The sequence below is a fragment of the Coregonus clupeaformis genome, chromosome 9 (genome assembly GCF_020615455.1).
Source record: "Coregonus clupeaformis isolate EN_2021a chromosome 9, ASM2061545v1, whole genome shotgun sequence".
In the NCBI taxonomy this organism is placed as follows: domain Eukaryota; kingdom Metazoa; phylum Chordata; class Actinopteri; order Salmoniformes; family Salmonidae; genus Coregonus; species Coregonus clupeaformis.
The window spans coordinates 14,643,296-14,666,406 of NC_059200.1; the positions used below are offsets into that span (position 1 = coordinate 14,643,296).

The following is a 23,111-nucleotide window of genomic DNA, read 5'->3' on the forward strand; positions in this document are numbered from 1 at the left end:
TTGCCAGGTTGCCAGGGGTGAAAAAAGTTTATTAGAATGATAAAGCAACACTTTGCCAGGTTGCCAGGGGTGAAAACAGTTTATTAGAATGATAAGCAACACTGTTGCCAGGGGTGAAAACAGTTTATTAGAATGATAAAGCAACACTTTGCCAGGTTGCCAGGGGTGAAAACAGTTTATTAGAATGATAAAGCAACACTTTGCCAGGGCCAGGGGTGAAAACAGTTTATTAGAATGATAAAGCAACACGTTGCCAGGTTGCCAGGGGTGAAAACAGTTTATTAGAATGATAAAGCAACACTTTGCCAGGTTGCCAGGGGTGAAAACAGTTTATTAGAATGATAAAGCAACACTTTGCCAGGGGTGAAAACAGTTTATTAGAATGATAAAGCAACACTTTGCCAGGTTGCCAGGGGTGAAAACAGTTTATTAGAATGATAAAGCAACACGTTGCCAGGTTGCCAGGGGTGAAAACAGTTTATTAGAATGATAAAGCAACACTTTGCCAGGGGTGAAAACAGTTTATTAGAATGATAAAGCAACACTTTGCCAGGGGTGAAAACAGTTTATTAGAATGATAAAGCAACACATTGCCAGGTTGCCAGGGGTGAAAACAGTTTATTAGAATGATAAAGCAACACTTTGCCAGGGGTGAAAACAGTTTATTAGAATGATAAAGCAACACTTTGCCAGGGGTGAAAACAGTTTATTAGAATGATAAAGCAACACATTGCCAGGTTGCCAGGGGTGGAAACAGTTTATCTGGTGTTCAACGGAGAGGAGGAGATATCTAAAGAGTGGTCAAATATCACAAAAAAATATGTAAAGTGTGAATATTACTGAAAAGGTTGGCCCACATGAAAACATCAGGAAATGCCCCTCCAGGGCCCAACACAGAACAGAACAACAGCATGGTAGAAAATGAACTAACCAAACATTGAAAAGAGTTCGACCAGTACACATAACGTGATAACGACACACAGAAAAGGGTCAGTTCTCAGTCTAGCTCTAATAATCCAGGTAAATGTGACATAATTCAGCAACGAGACCACTGAGATTATTTAAAAACAAAATCCAAAACTAATTAAAGTATGAAATGTAATGTATGAAAAAAAGAGATCTGTCTGGCTGAATTATTGCAGTGACATCATCCAGACACCAGGAGACAGAATATAAAGTATTCCCCATTTCAATTTCACCTCACTAAAAACAATATTGGGTGGTGGTTTTGACACAATTAGACAGACATCTCATTCCAACTGATGATGACCGTATGTATCAATATAATCATGTATACACGGAGTGTACAAAACATTAGGAACACCTGCTCTTTCCATGACATAGACTGACCAGGTGAATCCAGGTGAAAGCTATGATCCCTTATTGATGTCACTTGTTAAATCCACTTCAATCTGTGTAGATGAAGGGGAAGAGACAGGTTAAAGAAGGATGTTTAAGTCTTGAGACATGGATTGTGTATGTGTGCCATTCAGAGGGTGAACGGGCAAGACAAAATATTTAAGTGCCTTTGAACGGGGTATGGTAGTAGGTGCCAGACGCACCGGTTTGTGTAAAGAACTGCAACGCTGCTGGGGTTTTCACGCTCAACCGTTTCCCGTGTGTATCAAGAATGGTCCACCACCCAAAGGACATCCAGCCAACTTGACTCATCTGTGGGAATTATTGGAGTTAACTTGGACAGCATCCTTATGGAACGCTTTCGACACCGTGTCCATGCCCCCACGGATTGAGGCTGTTCTGAGGGCAAAAGGAGGCTGCAACTCAACATTAGGAAGGTGTTCTTAATGTTTTGTACACTCAGTGTGTAGTTAAATTTTTTTGTCATTTAGCAGACGCTCTTATCCAGAGCGACTTACAGTTAGTGAGCGCATACATTTTTCACACTGTATATCACCCTTTTCAAAAAAGGTACCTCATTTAAGAACTGCCGTTTTGCGTTTGTGAAGCCATGAGTCATGAGATGAAATTCTAAACACTTTATAAAGGGGTACAGTAATAGAAGTGTCCTTAATGCCACCCTTTTCCCTAGGGCACTAGTGCACTATCAAGGGAATAGGGTACCATTTGGGGAAGCAGAAGACATGAATAAGAACACACAATTCCCGATGACACAGATCAAACACGCTCCGACGTCCAGGTTGACAGGCTGAATCCCAATTGCCACCCTAGTCTTTATATAGTGGGCGCGTAGGGCTCTGGTCTAAAGTTGTGCGCTATATATAGCTAATAGAGTGTGATTTGGGACGCCTGCACTCAGCCTGGTCCAACGACTAACAGAACATGTCAGCAGAATAAGAAAACATCAGAACTACATCATACAGTATCATGCCCTGTTGCAACAGTCCTCCATCATTTAAGTCAACCCTACTTTCACGTACTGTATTTTTTTTTTGTGCAAACCTGCAGTTTTTTGTTCTGACAAGATATTGTTCGGGGGGTTCAAACCAAAACGAAGCCTCTACGAGAGAGGAAGGGGTTCTAATCCATTCACTGACACTGCCATGGTCATACACAACATAAAAACACACACACACAGAAATATAGGAGTCAATATAGAGCTGGTAAGTAATCAACAGGGTTTCTCGTCATGCCAAAACACACCTTCACACTTCAGAGAGAGAGACAGAATGATTTAAAACTCAGCATTCTAACTAAAAAAAAAAGAACAAAAGTGCACTCGTCTATTCCCTGATTAAACGTCTAGCATTCCTGATACAGAATGAGAATCCTATGGGTGTTCCATCCCCTAAGAGATCTGGAACATGGTTAAGAGGGTACCACTAACCCTTAATGCTGCAGCTGGGTTATTGTTGCTACTGAAGAGCTAGGCTTGGAGAGCCCTGCCCCTATGGAAACCTACAGGACGGCAGCTCTCCAGGAACAGGCTTGGAGAGCCCTGCCCCTAAGGAAACCTACAGGACGGCAGCTCTCCAGGAACAGGCTTGGAGAGCCGTGCCCCTAAGGAAACCTACAGGACGGCAGCTCTCCAGGAACAGGCTTGGAGAGCCCTGCCCCTAAGGAAACCTACAGGACGGCAGCTCTCCAGGAACAGGCTTGGAGAGCCCTGCCCCTAAGAGCTTGATGCTTGATGATTCAGGGTCTGGAGCTGCTTGGTTAAAGGCTGGTTATGTTCCTCCAAGGCTCAGTGTTTCCTCTGCGGCGGGCAGCTCGGTTTGACTGACAGATCAGAAACAGGAAGGGGTGGTACTTGCAAAAGGAACCAGGAAGTCAGAGGTGCGAGTTCAGTTCATCATTGGTTTGCGTCAGAAACTGCACCCTATTCCCTTCATAGTGCACTACTTTAGACCAGAAACTGCATAGGGAATAAGGTGCGGTTTCAGACAGTGAGTGTGGGCTACTGGGCCATGCTGTTGAGGCTGCTGTTGGATCCTCCCAGGCCGTTCTCGGTCTTCTGGAAACTCTTGACTGCACTGGGGACCTGCATCCCTGTACTGAGGCTCAGTCCTCCACACCATACCTGGAACAACACAACACACATTGTAAGAACACTATCATCGTCATGATCTGAGACACTGAGGAGTTATGAGACACAGGCTAGGGAACTGCTGCCACTTTATGGCATTGTGAACAGGGCTATGGACTGAACTTAAACCAGTATTCCTCCCTCTTGGTAGGTCAAGGAAGCCACTTGCCTGAACACTGAAAACATGATGGCAAAATATATTTGAGATTCTTCAAAGTAGCCACCCTTTGCCTTTATGACAGCTTTGCACACTCTTGGCATTCTCTCAACCAGCGTCACCTGGAATGCTTTTCCGACAGTCTCGAAGGAGTTCCCACATATGCTGAGCACTTGTTGGCTGCTTTTCCTTCACTCTGCGGTCCGACTCATCCCGAACCATCTCAATTGGGTTGAGGTCGGGTGATTGTGGAGGCCAGGTCATCTGATGCAGCACTCCATCACTCTCCTTCTTGGTCAAATAGCACTTACACAGCCTGGAGGTGTGTTGGGTCATTGTCCTGTTGAAAAACAAATGATAGTCCCACTAAGCGCAAACCAGATGGGATGGCGTATCGCCGCAGAATGCTGTGGTAGTCATGCTGGTTAAGTGTGCCTTGAATTCTAAATAAATCACAGACAGTGTCACCAGCAAAGCACCCCCACACCATCACACCTCCTCCTCCATGCTTCATGGTGGGAACCACACATGCGGAGATCATCCGTTCACCTACTCTGCGTCTCACAAAGACACAGCGGTTGGAACCAAAAATCTCAAATTTGGTCTCACCAGACCAAAGGACAGATTTCCACCAGTCTAATGTCAATTGCTTTTGTTTCTTTGCCCAAGCAAGTCTCTTCTTCTTATTGGTGTCCTTTAGTAGTGGTTTCTTTGCAGAAATTCGACCATAAAGGCCTGATTCACGCAGTCTCCTCTGAACAGTTGATGTTGAGATGTGTCTGTTACTTGAACTCTGTGAAGCATTTATTTGGGCTACAATTTCTGAGGCTGGTAACTCTAATGAACTTATCCTCTGCAGCAGAGGTAACTCTGGGTCTTCCTTTCCTGTGGCGGTCCTCATGAGAGCCAGTTTCATTATAGCACTTGATGGTTTTTGCGACTGCACTTGAAGAAACTGTCAAAGTTCTTGAAATGTTCTGGATTGACTGACCTTTGTCTTAAAGTAATGATGGATTGTCATTTCTCTTTGCTTATTTGAGCTGTTCTCGCCATAATATGGACTTGGTATTTTACCAAATAGGGCTATCTTCTGTATACCACCCCTACCTTGTCACAACACAACTGATTGGCTCAAATGCATTAAGAAGGAAAGAAATTCCACAAATTAACTTTTAAGAAGGCAAACCTGTTAATTGAAATGCATTCCAGGTGACTACCTCATGAAGCTGGTTGAGAGAATGCCAAGAGTGTGCAAAGCTGTCATCAAGGCAAAGGGTGGCTACTTTGAAGAATCTGAAGTATAAAATATATTTGGATTTGTTTAACACTTTTTTGGTTACTACATGATTCGATGTGTGTTATTTCATAGTTTTGATGTCTTCACTATTATTCTACAATGTAGAAAATAGTAAAAATAAAGAAACACCCTGGAATGAGTAGGTGTGTCCAAACCTTTGACTAGTACTGTATGTCTACAGTTTCAGCCCCCCTCAGGTTCTCTGGCAGGCTATTCCAGAGGCAGGGGGGCATAGTAACTAAAGGCTGTATCAAGTTTCAGGAGAAGACACAGATGCAGACAGTGTTGAAGTAACAAACGTTTATAACAAAAACAAGGGGCAGGCAAACGACAGGTCAGGGGCAGGCACAGGTCAGTAATCCAGATCAGAGTCCAAAAGGTACAGAACAGCAGGCAGTCTCAGGGTCAGGGAAGGCAGAGGTCAATAATCCAGGGTGGTGTGACAAGGTACAGAACGGCAGGCAGTCTCAGGGTCAGGGCAGGCAGAATGGTCAAAACCGGGAAAACTAGAAAACAGGAACTTGAGGAAGACGGGAGCAAGGGGAAAAACGCTGGTAGGCTTGACGAAATAAAACGAACTGGCAACAGACAAACAGAGAACACAGGTAGAAATACACTGGGGATAATGGGGAAGATGGGCGACACATGGAGGGGGGTGGAGACAATCACAAAGACAGGTGAAACAGATCAGGGGCGCCACCTGGTTGACATTCTTGGATCCCGGTCGGTATGAGAGGGAGAAGTTGAACCGGGTGAAAAGCAGGGCCCACCTAGCTTGCCTGGAATTGAGACGCTTGGCGGTGCGGAGATATTCCAAGTTCTTGTGGTCTGTCCACACAATGAACGGATGTTCGGCCCCCTCCAGCCAGTGCCTCCACATCTTCACCGTGAGAAGCTCACGATTCCCCACATCATAAATCCTCTCCGTGGTGTTGAGGCGATGGGAGAAGGCGGCGCAGGGATGTAACTTAAGGTCCGGGGCTGAACGCTGGGACAGGACCGCCCCCACTCCGACATCCGAAGCATCGGCCTCCACCACGAACGGGCAGGACGGGTCAGGATGAACCAAGATGGGAGCAGTGGTGAAATGGTGTTTGAGGTCCCGGAACGCCCGGTCAGCAGCTGGGGACAGCAGTTGGCGAATCCCAGGAAACGTTGCAGGAAACGTTGCAGCTGCACTCTGGACATAGGCTGGGGCCAATCCACCACTGCTCTCAGCTTCCCGTGATCCATCTGTACACTCCCTGCTGCGATGATGTAGCCCAGAAAGGGGATGGTGGAGCGATGGAATTCGCATTTCTCCGCTTTCACAAAAAGCTGGTTCTCCAGGAGGCGTTGGAGGACTTGTCGGACGTGGAGCACATGTTCTTGGGCGGAGCAGGAGAAGACGAGGATGTCCGCGAGGTAGACGACGACGAACCGGTTCAACATGTCGCGGAGAACATCATTAACCAGGGCCTGGTACACAGCTGGAGCATTGGTAAGGCCAGATGGCATGACCAGATACTCATAGTGACCGCTGGCCGTGTTGAAGGCAGTCTTCCACTCGTCTCCCTCCCGTATCCGCACCAGGTGGTAGGTGTTCCGTAGGTCCAGCTTGGAGAATACGTTGGCCCCCTGGAGCGGCTCGAAGGCCGAGGAGATGAGTTGTAGCGGGTAGCGGTTCTTCACCGTGATGTCGTTGAGGCCCCGGTAGTCGATGTACGGGTGCAGGGTTTTGTCATTCTTCTCCACAAAGAACAACCCTGCGCCGGCGCGGGAGGCAGAAGTACAGATGAACCCGGCAGCTAGGGAGTCCTCAATGTAGGTCTCCATAGCCTTGGTCTCTGGACCCGACAGCGAGTTCAGTCATCCCCGGGGCGGAGTGGTGCCTGGGAGAAGGTCGATTCAACAGTCGTAAGGTCGGTGCGGCGGAAGCGAAGTGGCCCGGGCCTTACTGAACACCTCCTGGAGGTCCTGGTACTCCGCGGGAATGGCGGAGAGGTCCGAGGCAACTTCCGAGCCCCCAGGAAGACGTCCCGGGGCAGGCTGCACTGACTTCAGGCAATGAGCGTGGCAGAACGGGCTCCAGCCCATGATGGCACCAGTAGAACAGTCAATAAAGGGGTTGTGTCGCTGGAGCCAAGAGAAACCCAAAACCACGGGAACCTGAGGAGACTTAATTAGCAGGAATTGGATCGTCTCGCTGTGGTTCCCTGACACTCGTAGGTTGATGGGGGTGGTATTGAGAGTGACCCGGCCTATAGAGCGCCCGTCCAGTACTCTAACGGAGAGGGGCTGAGTGGGGATGCCTAGCTCGGACGCCAGGGTAGCGTCCATTAAGCTCTCATCGGCCCCAGAGTCGATGAGTACCCGGAGAGATTTTGACTGGTTCCCCCACAGCAAGATGGCATGAAAGGAAGTACGAGTAAGGGGAGAGGAAAAGTTATCCGTATGGCCCACCAGAGTACTCGCTCCTACCGGTGAGCCTGGTCTTTTAGTGGACAGGTGGACACAAAATGACCAGTAGTCCTGCAATACAGGCAATTCTTTGTGTGAAGCCTGTATTGCCATTCGGCTGCCTAGTTGCATCGGCTCGGGAAGAGATGAATCGGCAGACTTCGGAGACTCTCGGGGGACCTCGGGTTGCCTCGGGTTCTCTCGGCAACGGAGCCGTCGGGGACTTCCGAGAGGCCTCGGAGGCGAGGGGGAACCGGACTTCTTCTCTTTCCTTCGTTCCCGTAGTCGCCCATCGATCCGAAAGGTCAAGGCAATGAGCGAGTCAAGATCCGTCGGTAGTTCCCGAGCTGCAAGCTCGTCCTTTACATCCTCCGATACTCCGTGCAGGAACGTGTCGAACAGCGCTTCCGGGTTCCAGGCACACTCAGCTGCCAACGTGCGGAAATCCACTGCATAGTCTGCCACACTGCAGGATTCTTGCCGAAGTTGGAGTAACTTCCAGGCAGCCTCTCTCCCAGAAAATGGAGAATCGAAAACCTTCTTTACCTCCTGCACGAACACCTCCAGACTGAAGCATACGGCCGACTGTTGTTCCCACACCGCCGTATCCCAGGCGAGATCCCTCCTGGACATCAGCGTGATGAGGTACGCTATCTTAGAGGGCTGCAGCTCGATGATGAGCGAACACTGAGCGAGAAATGCCCGACAGGTTCCCAACTCTCCAGCGAAGCATTCCGGGGTAGGTAAGCAGGGTTCTCGGGAAACCGGGGAGGCCGTGCTGCTAACAGCCGGGTTACCGAGGGGCTGGGAGGTTACCGTCGTGGTAGGCTGCCTAACAGACAACCCGCGGAATTGCTCCAGCAATGTGTTATATCCTCGGTCATGGCGTTCGGCCAAGGTCTGGAACCCTTCCATGAGACCACGAAGCAACTCCTCGTGCCTTCCAATGGTGGCTCCTTGGGAGGAGATGGCGTTGCGGAGCTGGTCCGAGTCTACTGGGTCAGTCATGGCCAGTTCGTACTATCACGTTTCAGGAGAAGACCCAGATGCAGACAGTGTTGAAGTAACAAAAGTTAATAACAAAAACAAGGGGCAGGCAAACGACAGGACAGGACAGGCAGAGGTCAATAATCCAGGGTGGTGTGACAAGGTACAGAACGGTAGGCAGGCTCAGGGTCAGGGCAGGCTGAATGGTCAAAACTAGAAAACAGGAACTTGAGGAAGACCGGAGCAAGGGGAAAAACGAACTGGCAACAGACAAACAGAGAACACAGGTATAAATACACTGGGGATAATGGGGAAGATGGGCGACACCTGGAGGGGGGTGGAGACAATCACAAAGACAGGTGAAACAGATCAGGGTGTGACATGCTGCCTCTCCATGGTCCTAGGCTTTGGGATAGTTAAAAGGCCAGTGCCAGAGGACCTGAGGGACCTACTGGGTACATAACTTAAAAGCATGTCTAACGTATATTGGGGTGCACAATCTTGGATTGATTTAAAAACCAGTAGAATAATCTTAAAATCAATCAATATATACAGTGGGGAAAAAAAGTATTTAGTCACCAATTGTGCAAGTTCTCCCACTTAAAAAGATGAGAGAGGCCTGTAATTTTCATCATATGTACACGTCAACTATGACAGACAAATTGAGAAAAGAAAATCCAGAAAATCACATTGTAGGATTTTTAATGAATTTATTTGCAAATTATGGTGGACAATAAGTATTTGGTCACCTACAAACAAGCAAGATTTCTGGCTCTCACAGACCTGTAACTTACCTGTATTAAAGGCACCTGTTTGAACTTGTTATCAGTATAAAATACACCTGTCCACAACCTCAAACAGTCACACTCCAAACTCCACTATGGCCAAGACCAAAGAGCTGTCAAAGGACACCAGAAACAAAATTGTAGACCTGCACCAGGCTGGGAAGACTGAATCTGCAATAGGTAAGCAGCTTGGTTTGAAGAAATCAACTGTGGGAGCAATTATTAGGAAATGGAAGACATACAAGACCACTGATAATCTCCCTCGATCTGGGGTTCCACGCAAGATCTCACCCGTGGGGTCAAAATGATCACAAGAACGGTGAGCAAAAATCCCAGAACCACACGGGGGGACCTAGTGAATGACCTGCAGAGAGCTGGGACCAAAGTAACAAAGCCTACCATCAGTAACATACTACGCCGCCAGGGACTCAAATCCTGCAGTGCCAGACGTGTCCCCCTGCTTAAGCCAGTACATATCCAGGCCCGTCTGAAGTTTGCTAGAGTGCATTTGGATGATCCAGAAGAGGATTGGGAGAATGTCATATGGTCAGATTAAACCAAAATATAACTTTTTGGTAAAAACTCAACTCGTCGTGTTCGGAGGACAAAGAATGCTGAGTTGCATCCAAAGAACACCATACCTACTGTGAAGCATGGGGGTGGAAACATCATGCTTTGGGGCTGTTTTTCTGCAAAGGGACCAGGACGACTGATACGTGTAAAGGAAAGAATGAATGGGGCCATGTATCGTGAGATTTTGAGTGAAAACCTCCTTCCATCAGCAAGGGCATTGAAGATGAAACGTGGCTGGGTCTTTCAGCATGACAATGATCCCAAACACACCGCCCGGGCAGCAAAGGAGTGGCTTCGTAAGAAGCATCTCAAGGTCCTGGAGTGGCCTAGCCAGTCTCCAGATCTCAACCCCATAGAAAATCTTCGGAGGGAGTTGAAAGTCCGTGTTGCCCAGCGACAGCCCCAAAACATCACTGGTCTAGAGGAGATCTGCATGGAGGAATGGGCCAAAATACCAGCAACAGTGTGTGAAAACCTTGTGAAGACTTACAGAAAACGTTTGACCTGTGTCATTGCCAACAAAGGGTATATAACAAAGTATTGAGAAACTTTTGTTATTGACCAAATACTTATTTTCCACCATCATTTTCAAATAAATTCATTAAAAATCCTACAATGTGATTTTCAGGATATTTTTTTCTCATTTTGTCTGTCATAGTTGACGTGTACCTATGATGAAAATTACAGGCCTCTCTCATCTTTTTAAGTGGGAGAACTTGCACAATTGGTGGCTGACTAAATACTTTTTCCCCCACTGTACCATGTTTAGCTGGATCTTCTGGGCTCAGAAGTATACCATTAATTTCCTTTCTGCAATGTTCATTCAACTTCATTCATGAAGCCAGTATGAAAAATAAAATAATGTATGCGCTCACTAACTGTAAGTCGCTCTGGATAAGAGCGTCTGAATTTAAAAAAATAATAATAATAAGTTACGCATTTATTACACATCAATAAGCATTTTATGAACGTTATAACAGGTCACAACCGCATTATTAAAGGTTAATTAAGTATATCAATAGAGTATCCATAGCACATTCATGTTATGCTATGCAAGAGCTCATATTTTGGTATCTTAATAGATGCACTATTACAATGACATAGTAGTGTCACAAGCATTTCGCTACACAATAACGTCTGCTAACCATGTGTATGTGACCAATATACAAGAGATTGAAAAATAACAAGTGACAGATCTGTAAAATGTACCCTGAGGACTCAGCCCTGTGGGGATCTTCATGCACCATTGACCTCAGTGAGAAGAGAAGGTAAGTCGTTGGCCTATACCGACCGGTGGGGGAAATGGGGCCGGTACAGGCTATACAGTATATCAGCATCATTTCAAAAACGTGGTTTGGCCATTTGGCATATTCACTAACACTGGCATGACAGAAGCACACTTTTGAGAACAGCCAGAAGGATGACACTACGTCATTGTAATAGTGCATCTATTAAGACACCTAAATATGAGCTCTTGCATAGCATAACATGAATGCGTTAATAATGATGATGATGATATGCTTATAGATGTGTTATAAATGTGTTACGGATAATGTAGTCAAAGTAACTTTGTTACCTATTGGTTTTATCTAGGTCTTTATGACAGGACAAGTTCTCCGGTACGAAATACAGTTATGAGGGACTGGCCGTTAGATAAGCGTATCGACGATACGATACTGACAGAACTTACCATGAAGGCTGGTACAACAGGTTGGCTAAACTTAGCCTTGAACGTGTGGATCAACTGCTTGGTTTCAGCGTTGTAGAAGGACAGTTGTCCTGAGGAAGAGAAAACGGTATTAAAGACCAAAGGCATATCACTGTATCCACTTCGCTTGTTCAAGCGCAGCCTACCTCCCAAATGGTAGCCTGTTCCCTACACAGTGCCCACTACCGGCCACGGGCCCTGGTCAAAAGTAGTGCACTATGTAGGGAGAAAACTAACTACCGTACCACTTCACAAGCACAGAGAGAATGATGGAAATTAGTCATCTGATCCAGAAATGCCCTGTTTATAGTAACATTTTACATTTTAGTCATTTTAGCAGACGCTCTTATCCAGAGCGACTTACAGGAGCAATTAGGGTTAAGTGCCTTGCTCAAGGGCACATCGACAGATTTTTCACCTAGTCGGCTCGGGGATTAGAACCAGCGACCTTTCGGTTACTGGCACAACAATCTTAACCACTAAGCTACCTGCCGCCCCGTAGTACAGTCACCTGATCCTCTGGGAAGAAGAACAGCCTTGTTTATAGTCGTCTGTTCTACAGTCATTTCCTGGGGGATGGAGGCCCAGTTTGTAGTAATCTATTCTACAGTAATTTCCTGGTGGAGGGAGATGGCTGAAATCCAATATGGCGGTATCCGATGGCCTATGCATGTGTCACGGGTCACAGTCACCCACGGGATATAGTATCCCCTTTCCGGACTGTAAAACACACCACTTCCTGTACGACAACCTAACGATGGGTGACCACCTTGTAACTCAGTTGGTGAAACTGTCAACAACTTACAGTACGGGTGTTAAGATCTAACTGGATCCGGCAGTCTTTACCAGGATTTTTTAGCACAAAAGAGCAAGCCCATACAAATATGTTGCAAAATTAAGGTTTTATTTACAAGTGCAGAGAGTGAAGGTGAAGATATTTACAAAATGGTTGAGTCCAAAAATAACTTTCTGGTATTGCATTCGACAAAAGACAAAACGTCAAATTGCCCAAACAATCGCACAAAGTAGCAACCAAACGGCTAGAAATGGCAGAGCACCTATAAAACACCAGGCCTAGGATGCACACACAACTGAGAATGAACACGCTACCTTCAAAGCAGTCCTCTCTTATGACAAAGAATGGGCATATATACCCACCGTAACTGGCGCACCCAATTTAGGAGAAAAACCGTAACCAATGAGCACTTTCAACAGGCGCATCAATTGATCATCGTTTTAGACAATGTAAGGAAATCAAATTGACAGACGTTGACACAATAAACATACACCACAATTGCTACAGTTACTGGCTGAGCAATACAATGGATAGTTACTGGCTGAGCAATACAATGGATAGGTGCAGGAATATAATAATTAATCAGAGAGGGAGTGTTAGGGGGGAACAAACACTGTGTACATACTGGTGTTAGGGGGGAACAAACACTGTGTACATACCGGTGTTAGGGGGGAACAAACACTGTGTACATACCGGTGTTAGGGGGAACAAACACTGTGTACATACCGGTGTTAGGGGGAACAAACACTGTGTACATACCGGTGTTAGGGGGGAACAAACACTGTGTACATACCGGTGTTAGGGGGAAAACACTGTGTACATACCGGTGTTAGGGGAAAACACTGTGTACATACCGGTTTTAGGGGGGAACAAACACTGTGTACATACCGGTGTTAGGGGGAAAACACTGTGTACATACCGGTGTTAGGGGGGAACAAACACTGTGTACATACCGGTGTTAGGGGGAAAACACTGTGTACATACCGGTGTTAGGGGGGAAACACTGTGTACATACCGGTGTTAGGGGGGAAACACTGTGTACATACCGGTGTTAGGGGGGAACAAACACTGTGTACATACCGGTGTTAGGGGGAAAACACTGTGTCAACTGCATGAACTTCACAAAAATCATGTGATCAAAGGACTGCAAGTTTCTCCAGTTGCTCTTCCCCAGCAATCTGCACCGCTCGGTGGTGTTGTCAACAAGGCAGCATGGAACAGTAATCTGCACCGCTCGGTGGTGTTGTCAACAAGGCAGCATGGAACAGTAATCTGCACCGCTCGGTGGTGTTGTCAACAAGGCAGCATGGAACAGTAATCTGCACCGCCCGGTGGTGTTGTCAACAAGGCAGCATGGAACAGTAATCTGCACCGCTCGGTGGTGTTGTCAACAAGGCAGCATGGAACAGTAATCTGCACCGCCCGGTGGTGTTGTCAACAAGGCAGCATGGAACAGTAATCTGCACCGCTCGGTGGTGTTGTCAACAAGGCAGCATGGAACAGTAATCTGCACCGCGCGGTGGTGTTGTCAACAAGGCAGCATGGAACAGTCATCTGCACCGCTCGGTGGTGTTGTCAACAAGGCAGCATGGAACAGTAATCTGCACCGCTTCGGTGGTGTTGTCAACAAGGCAGCATGGAACAGTCATCTGCACCGCTCGGTGGTGTTGTCAACAAGGCAGCATGGAGCAGTAATCTGCACCGCTCGGTGGTGTTGTCAACAAGGCAGCATGGAACAGTAATCTGCACCGCTCGGTGGTGTTGTCAACAAGGCAGCATGGAACAGTAATCTGCACCGCGCGGTGGTGTTGTCAACAAGGCAGCATGGAACAGTAATCTGCACCGCTCGGTGGTGTTGTCAACAAGGCAGCATGGAACAGTAATCTGCACCGCTCGGTGGTGTTGTCAACAAGGCAGCATGGAACAGTAATCTGCACCGGCGGTGGTGTTGTCAACAAGGCAGCATGGAACAGTCATCTGCACCGCTCGGTGGTGTTGTCAACAAGGCAGCATGGAACAGTAATCTGCACCGCTCGGTGGTGTTGTCAACAAGGCAGCATGGAACAGTAATCTGCACCGCGCGGTGGTGTTGTCAACAAGGCAGCATGGAACAGTCATCTGCACCGCTCGGTGGTGTTGTCAACAAGGCAGCATGGAACAGTAATCTGCACCGCTCGGTGGTGTTGTCAACAAGGCAGCATGGAACAGTCATCTGCACCGCTCGGTGGTGTTGTCAACAAGGCAGCATGGAGCAGTAATCTGCACCGCTCGGTGGTGTTGTCAACAAGGCAGCATGGAACAGTAATCTGCACCGCTCGGTGGTGTTGTCAACAAGGCAGCATGGAACAGTAATCTGCACCGCGCGGTGGTGTTGTCAACAAGGCAGCATGGAACAGTCATCTGCACCGCTCGGTGGTGTTGTCAACAAGGCAGCATGGAACAGTAATCTGCACCGCTCGGTGGTGTTGTCAACAAGGCAGCATGGAACAGTAATCTGCACCAGCGGTGGTGTTGTCAACAAGGCAGCATGGAACAGTCATCTGCACCGCTCGGTGGTGTTGTCAACAAGGCAGCATGGAACAGTAATCTGCACCGCTCGGTGGTGTTGTCAACAAGGCAGCATGGTGCATCATCCAGAAACTTTAAACATCTCTTTTCCATAAAATAAATGTAACCATTTTCTAACTATAAAGAACAAAAATATAAACGCAACATGTAAAGTGTTGGTCCCATGTTTCATGAGCTGAAATAAAATACAATAAAAGGCCACTCTAAAATGTGCAGTTTTGTCACAACAACACAATGCCACAGATGTCTCAAGTTTTGAGGGAGCGTGCAATTGGCATGCTGACTGTAGGAATGTCCACCAGAGCTGTTGCCAGAGAATGTAATGTTCATTTCACTACCATAAGCCGCCTCCAACATTGTTGAAGAGAATTTGGCAGTGCGTCCAACCGGCCTCACAACAGCAGACCACGTGTAACCACGCCAGCCCAGGACCTCCATATCCAGCTTCTTCACCTGTGGGATAATCTGAGAACAGCCACCCGGACAGCTGATGAAACTGAGGAGTATTTCTGTCTGTAATAAAGCCCTTTTGTGGGGGAAAAACTCATTCTGATTGGCTGGGCCTGGCTCCCCAGTGGGTGGACCTGGCTTCCAAGTGGGTGAGCCCCTTCCCAGTCATGTGAAATCCATAGATTAGGGCCTAATGAATTTATTTCAATTGACTGATTTCCTTATATGAACTGTAACTCAGTAAAATCGTTGAAAGTGTTGCATGTTGTGTTTATATTTTTGTTTAGTTTTAGCTTTCATTGGGAAGACAGAATTTTTAAAAAAAATTAATAGCGATCACTTTGTCATGTTAAAAACACATAATCCTACTGATTACTCCACGTGCTTGATTACGTCACTTTTGTTTTGAGCCAAATTCGCTGTCAGAGCGGGGCACCTGGCTCAAGCCCGGGAGGCAGCTCGGTTCCAAAACGAATGCAATCACTTTTCACCCGGTTCAAACTCCTCCTACTGGGGTCTCCCCCGGGACAGATAAACGAACCCCCTCCTCATTGATTGAAGGCAGGCGAGATCAGGTGGGACGACTCTAGCCAATGAGAGGGCAGATACGCATGTGAACAACAGGCACGACTAGGATGTTTTTCCTCAATAATGCAGGAATGTCACACGCATCCACTTATAGCAGTACATTTGTAAAAACATTACGAAACTTCTACTCGATCAAATAAGCCTCACGTAATTCGACACTGTCTCATAGACCTCCATACAAAAAAATTAGCTTACGTCACGCGGAGAGATCAAATCAAATCAAATTGTATTTGTCACATACACGTGTTTAGCAGATGTTATAGCGGGTGTAGCGAAATGCTTGTGCTTCTAGCTCCGACAGTGCAGTAATATCTAACAAGTAATATCTAACAATTTCACAACATATACCCAATACACACAAAACTGGTAAGGAATGGAATTTAAGAATATATACATATATGGACAAGCAATGACAGAGCGCATGGACTAAGATACAGTAGAATATTATAGAATACAGTATATACATATGAGATGAGTAGTGCAAGATATTTAAACATTATTAAAGTGACTAGTGTTCCATTTCTTAAAGTGGCCAGTGATTTCAATAGGCAGCAGCAGCCTCTAATGTGCTAGTGATGGCTATTTAACAGTCTGATGGCCTTGAGATAGAAGCTGTTTTTCATTCTCTCGGTCCCAGCTTTGATGCACCTGTACTGACCTCGCCTTCTGGATGATAGCGGGGTGAACAGGCCGTGGCTCGGGTGGTTGATGTCCTTGATGAACTTTTTGGCCTTCCTGTGACATCGGGTGCTGTAGGTGTCCTGGAGGGCGGGTAGTTTGCCTCCGGTAATGCGTTCGGCAGACCGCACCACCCTCTGGAGAGCCCTGCGGTTGCGGGCGGTGCAGTTGCCGTACCAGGCGGTGATACAGCCCGACAGGATGCTCTCAATTGTGCATCTGTAAAAGTTTGTGAGGGTTTTAGTTGCCAAGCCACATTTCTTCAGCCTCCTGAGGTTGAAGAGGCTTTGTTGCGCCTTCTTCACCACACTGTCTGCGTGGGTGGACCATTTCAGTTTGTCGGTGATGTGTACGCCAAGGAACTTGAAGCTTTCCACCTTCTCCACTGCGGTCCCGTCGATGTGGATAGGGGGGGTGCACCCTCTACTGTTTCCTGAAGTCCACGATTATCTCCTTTGTTTTGTTGACGTTGAGTGAGAGGTTATTTTCCTGGCACCACACTCCCAGAGCCCTCACCTCCTCCATGTAGGCGGTCTCGTCATTGTTGGTAATCAAGCCTACTACTGTTGTGTCGTCTGCAAACTTGATGATTGAGTTGGAGGCGTGCTTGGCCAAGCAGTCATGGGTGAACAGTGAGTACAGGAGGGGGCTTAGTACGCACCCTTGTGGGGCCCCAGTGTTGAGGATCAGCGAAGTGGAGATGTTGTTTCCTACCTTCACCACCTGGGGTCGGCCCGTCAGGAAGTCCAGGACCCAGTTGCACAGGGCGCGGTTCAGACCCAGGGCCTCGAGCTTAATGATGAGCTTGGAGGGTACTATGGTGTTGAATGCTGAGCTATAGTCAATGAACAGCATTCTTACATAGGTATTCCTCTTGTCCAGATGGGATAGGGCAGTGTGCAGTGTGATGGCGATTGCATCGTCTGTGGATCTATTGGGGCGGTAAGCAAATTGAAGTGGGTCTAGGGTGACAGGTAAGGTAGAGGTGATATGATCCTTGACTAGCCTCTCAAAGCACTTCATGATGACAGAGGTGAGTACTATGGGGCGATAGTCATTTAGTTCAGTTACCTTTGCTTTCTTGGGTACAGGAACAATGGTGGCCATCTTGAAGCATGTGGGAACAGCAGACTGGGAAGGGAGAGATTGAATATGTCCGTAAACACACTAGCCAGCTGGTCTGCGCATGCTCTGAGGACGCGGCTAGGGATGCCGTCTGGGCCCGCAGCCTTGCGGGGGTTAACATGCTTAAATGTCTTAATCACGTCGGCCATGAAGAAGGAGAGGCCACAGTCCTTGGTAGTGGGCCTCGTCGGTGGCACTGTGTTATCCTCAAAGCGGGCGAACAAGGTGTTTAGCTTGTCTGGAAGCGAGACGTCGGTGTCGGTGACGTGGCTGGTTTTCCTTTTGTAGTCCATGATTGTCTGTATACCCTGCCACATACATCTCGTGTCTCTATACTGATGTTTTGCCAGTTTAATTGCCTTGCTGAGTGAGTAGCTACACTGTTTGTATTCTGCCATATTCCCAGTCACCTTACCATGGTTAAATGCGGTGGTTTTTGCTTTCAGTTTTGCGCGAATGCTGCTTATATCTATCCATGGTTTCTGGTTAGGGTAGGTTTTAATAGTCACAGTGGGCACAACATCACCTATACACTTCCTGATAAACTCAGTCACCGTTTTCAGTGTATTCTATAATAATAATAATAATATGCCATTTAGCAGACGCTTTTATCCAAAGCGACTTACAGTCATGCGTGCATACATTTTTTATGTATGGGTGGTCCCGGGGATCGAACCCACTACCTTGGCGTTACAAGCGCCGTGCTCTACCAGCTGAGTTACAGTCGTCCAAATTATTTTCGCAAGCTACCTGGAACATATCCCAGTCCGCGTGATGAAAACAATCTTGAAGCGTGGATTCCGATTGGTCAGACCAGCGTTGAATAGTCCTTAGCACGGGTACTTCCTGTTTGCGTTTCTGCCTATAGGAAGGGAGGAGCAAAATGGAGTCGTGGTCAGATTTGCCGAAAGGAGGGCGGGGGAGGGCCTTATAACCATCCCGGAAGTTCGAATAGCAATGGTTTAGCAGTGCAAGTACAACAGTCGATATGTTGATAGAACTTCGGCAGCCTAGTCCTCAAATTTGCTTTGTTAAATAATAAATTCAGCCTCAGGATATGTGGTTCCCAGTTTGCATAAAGTCCAGTGAAGTTCTTTTAGGGCCGTCGTGGTATCGGATTGAGGGGGGATATACACGGCCGTGACTATAACCAAATAAAATTATCTTGGGAGATAATACGGTCGGCATTTGATTGTGAGGTATTCTAGGTCGGTGAACAAAAGGACTCGAGTTCCTGTATGTTACTACAATTACACCATGAGTTGTTAATCATGAAACACACACCTCTGCCCTTCTGCTTCCCGGAGAGATATTTATTCCTGTCTGCGCGATGAACTGAGAACCCATCTGGCTGGACCGATTTCGACAGAATATCCTAAAAGAGCCATGTTTCCGTGAAACAAAGTATGTTACAGGCCTTGATGTCTCTCTGGAAAGAAATCCTTGCCCGGAGCTCGTCGACCTTGTTAACCAGAGACTGAACATTAGCGAGTAGTATACTTGGAAGCGGTGGGTGGTGTGCGCGCCTCCTAAGTCGAACCAGCAGGCCGCTCCGAGTGCCTCTCCTCCGCCGGCAATGATTTGGGTCAGCCGCTGGAATCAGTTCAGTTGCCCTGGGGAGAGCAAACAAAGGATCTGCTTCGGGAAAGTCGTATTTGTGGTCGTAATGCTGGTGAGTTACCGCCGCTCTGATATCCAATAGTTTTCCCCGGCTGTATGTAATGATGCAAAACACTTTCTGAGCTAATAATGTAAAAAATAATACATAAAAAAACAAAATACTGCAAAGTTTCCTAAGAGCTAGTCGCGAGGCCGCCATCTTCGTCGGCGCCAGGTACAATTGTCCTTTTGGGCGGAGTAAATCCTCTAGCTTCGCCTCTTCATCTCTGGCGCCCGACACCGACGGAGCTCTCAATCAAACAGGTATTGTAATTTGTGAAAGATGTAAAATAAAGCACATTATTTATCTGTATTGTCGTTAACAGCACAAACAAATGGTGCACTCAGTTTAATGTAATAGCAGTAATGGAGTTTATAGAAATGGAAATGTTTGTACTTGGCGCGCATAGGGAATGGAGAATGGTGGTTCAATGTGACGAGAGTGCCGAAGAGAGCTCGCCACAGTAGAATAACATTTATGGATCAAGGACTACCCTGTCCACTGCCAGATGGATATTTCATGTAATTGGACCTACTGTATGGCTCTATTAACACACCTAGAGAAATGAAGCAGCTATAAGCTTTACAAAAAATGACTCCCAAGGAGTCCTACTTCATTTATACAAGTCTTCTTCAGCCCAGCAGCACCCACTAACAAGTAATGTGCTTTTGACTTTACAGAGACCACTCACTGTAACTCGCTCTGTATTAAAGTGTGTGCTAAATGAGCAAAATCTAATTATAAACTGGGTGGTTCGAGCCCTGAATGCTGATTGGCTGAAAGCCATGGTACAGTTCATTCAGAAAGTACTCAGTCTGACTTTTTCCACATTTTGTTACGTTAAACCTTATTCTAAAATGGTTTAAATCGTTTTTTTCCCTCATCAATGTACACACAATACCCAATAAAAACAGGAATATCACATTTACATAAGTATTCAGACCCTTTACTCAGTACGTTGTTGAAGCACCTTTGGCAGCGATTACAGCCTCGAGTCTTCTTGGGTATGACGCTACAAGCTTGGCACACCTGTATTTGGGGAGTTTCTCCCATTCTTCTGTGCAGATCCTCTCAAGCTCTGTCAGGTTGGATGGGGAGCATCGCTGCACAGCTATTTTCTGGTCTCTTCAGAGATGTTCGATCGGGTTCAAGTTCGGGCTCTGGCTGGGCCACTCAAGGACATTCAGAGACTTGTCCCGAAGCCACTCCTGCGTTGTCTTGGCTGTGTGCTTAGGGTCATTGTCCTGTTGGATGGTGAACCGTCAACACAGTCTGAGGTTGTGAGCACTCTGGAGCAGGTTTTCATCAAGAATCTCTCAGTACTTTGCTCCGTTCATCTTTCCCTCGATCCTGACACGTCTCCCAGTCCCTGCTGCTGAAAAACATCCCCACAGCATGATGCTGCCACCACCATGCTTCACCGTAGGGACAGTGCCAGGTTTCCTCCAGAAGTGACGCTTGGCATTCAGGCCAAAGAGTTCAATCTTGGTTTCATCAGACCAGAGAATCTTGTTTCTCATGGTCTGAGAGTCTTTAGGTGCCTTTTGGCAAACTCCAAGCGGGCTGTCATGTGCCTTTTACTGAGGAGTGGCTTCCGTCTGGCCACTCTACCATAAAGGCCTGATTGGAGGAGTGCTGCAGAGATGGTTGTCCTTCTAGAAGGTTATCCCATCTCCACTGAGGAACTCTGGAGCTCTGTCAGATTGGCCATCGGATTCTTGGTCACCTCCCTGACCAAGGCCCTTCTCCCCCGATTGCTAAGTTTGTCCGGGCGGCCAGCTATAGGAAGAGTCTTGGTGGTTCCAAACTTCTTCCATTTAAGAATGATGGAGGCCACTGTGTTCTTGGGGACCTTCAATGCTGCAGAAATTTTTTGGTACCCTTCCCCAGATCTGTGCCTCGACACAATCCTGTCTTGGAGCTCTACGGACAATTTCTTCGACCTCATGGCTTGGTTTTTGCTTTGACTTGCACTGTCAACTGTGGGACCTTTATATAGACAGGTGTCTGCCTTTCCAAATCATGTCCAATCAATTGAATTTACCACAGGTGGACTCCAATCAAGTTGTAGAAACATCTCAAGGATGATCAATGGAAACAGGATGCGCCTGAGCTCAATTTCGAGTCTCATAGCAAAGGGTCTGAATACTTATGTAAATAAGGTATCTGTTTTTTTTTTTTCATAAATTTGCAAACATTTCTAAAAACCTGTTTTCGCTTAGTCATTATGGGGTATTGTGTGTAGATTGAGGAAAAAAATGAATTTAATCCATTCTAGAACAAGGCTGTAATGTAAAATTTTTTGGAAAAGGTCAAGGGGTCGGAATACTTTCTGAACGCGCTGTATATCAGACCGTATACAAAACATGTATTTCTACTGCTCTAATTACCTCAGTAACCAGTTCATAATAGCAATAAGGCATCTTTGGGCTCTGTCGTAGCCGGCCGCGACCGGGAGACCCATGGGGCGGCGCACAATTGGCCCAGCGTCGTCCAGGGTAGGGGAGGGAATGGCCGGCAGGGATGTAGCTCAGTTGGTAGAGCATGGCGTTTCCAACGCCAGGGTTGTGGGTTCGATTCCCACGGGGGGCCAGTATGAAAAATTAAATAATGTATGCACTCACTAACTGTAAGTCGCTCTGGATAAGAGCGTCTGCTAAAATGACAAAAATTTTAAAATTTAAAATATTGCCAATATACCACGGCTAAGGGCTGTTTCCAGGCACTCCGCGTTGTGTTGTAAATAAGAACAGCCCTTAGCCGTGGTATATTGGCCATATACCACACCCCCTCGGGCCTTATTGCTTAAATATACATATAGATATACTCTGCATCCTACTACTTGAAGCTAAGCAGGGTTGGTCCTGGATGGGAGACCAGATGCTGTTGGAGGACCAGTAGGAGGCACTCTTTCCTCTGGTCTAAAAAAAATATCCCAATGCCCCAGGGCAGTGATTTGGGACATTGCCCTGTGTAGGGTGTCGTCTTTCAGATGGGATGTTAAACGGGTGTCCTGACTCTCTGTGGTCACTAAAGATCCCATGCCACTTATCGTTGGAGTAGCGGTGTTAACCCCGGTGTCCTGGCTAAATTCCCAATCTGGCCCTCATCATGTCCACCTAATCACCCCCAGCTTCCAGGTCGTTGCTGTAAATGAGAATGTGTTCTTAGTCAACTTACCTGGTAAAATAAAATAAAATAAAACCAACCCACCTGAGTCCAGGTCACAGAAGACTCCGATGCGGTCAGGTGCGGCGCCGTCCAGACTCTTGGCCTTGTTGTTGTGCTTGGCGGAGAAGGAGGTCTGCAGCCAGGTGTTGATGTGGATACACCATGTGGTGTTGGTCTTTCCCAGCTGGTCGAACTTCCCCAGGTTCCTGTAGGAGACCCCGACGCTGTACGACTTACAGTCTTTAAGAGCTTTCACCTCCCAGTAGTGTTGACCACAGTCCATACTGGTATCACCTGGGGGGGGGAGATTATATTAGGAATATATTATATACACTACATGACCAAAAGGTATGTGGACACCTGTTCGTCGAACATCTCATTCCAAAATCACGGGCATTAATATGGAGTTGGTCCCCGAACCATGACAAACAGCCCCAGACCATTATTCCTCCTCACGTTTCCAATGCTAAGGGGCCAAATAAAACTTGGGGGGCCAAATAAAATCACCTGCGGCCCAAATTCACCACTAATGACTATACTACGTAGGTAGTATAGTATAATAGTAATCCTTCTACCCTCCCTTTACTACCACTGTCTTTTGTCTAAACTAACACCTGCTAGCAA

General features: G+C 46.9%; 1 protein-coding gene, 1 long non-coding RNA gene and 1 other non-coding gene across 7 annotated transcripts in view; 2 read left to right on the plus strand and 1 right to left on the minus strand.

The window, feature by feature from the left end:
- The first annotated feature begins 214 nt into the window (after positions 1-214).
- LOC121573361 lies at positions 215-914 on the plus strand. Its single transcript, XR_006661405.1, has 2 exons — positions 215-309; positions 466-914. It is a non-coding gene; the product is annotated as an uncharacterized LOC121573361 (long non-coding RNA).
- A 917-nt stretch (positions 915-1,831) lies between these two features.
- LOC121573362 (FSD1-like protein) overlaps positions 1,832-23,111 on the minus strand; it is a 75,588-nt gene continuing 54,308 nt past the window's right edge. For 4 of the 5 annotated variants that reach the window (XM_041885271.2, XM_041885270.2, XM_041885269.2 and 1 more), the window contains 3 exons: positions 22,530-22,781; positions 11,434-11,522; positions 1,832-3,499 (listed from right to left, as the gene is read on the minus strand). In XM_041885271.2, the coding sequence (XP_041741205.2) occupies positions 3,377-3,499; positions 11,434-11,522; positions 22,530-22,781 (464 nt within the window). In that variant the 3' untranslated portion in view covers positions 1,832-3,376. The remainder of the gene's footprint in view (positions 3,500-11,433; positions 11,523-22,529; positions 22,782-23,111) is intronic. The other variant, XR_006002029.2, reaches the window with a different exon arrangement.
- Positions 21,829-21,909, plus strand: trnag-ucc. The gene has a single exon. It is a non-coding gene; the product is annotated as a tRNA-Gly (tRNA).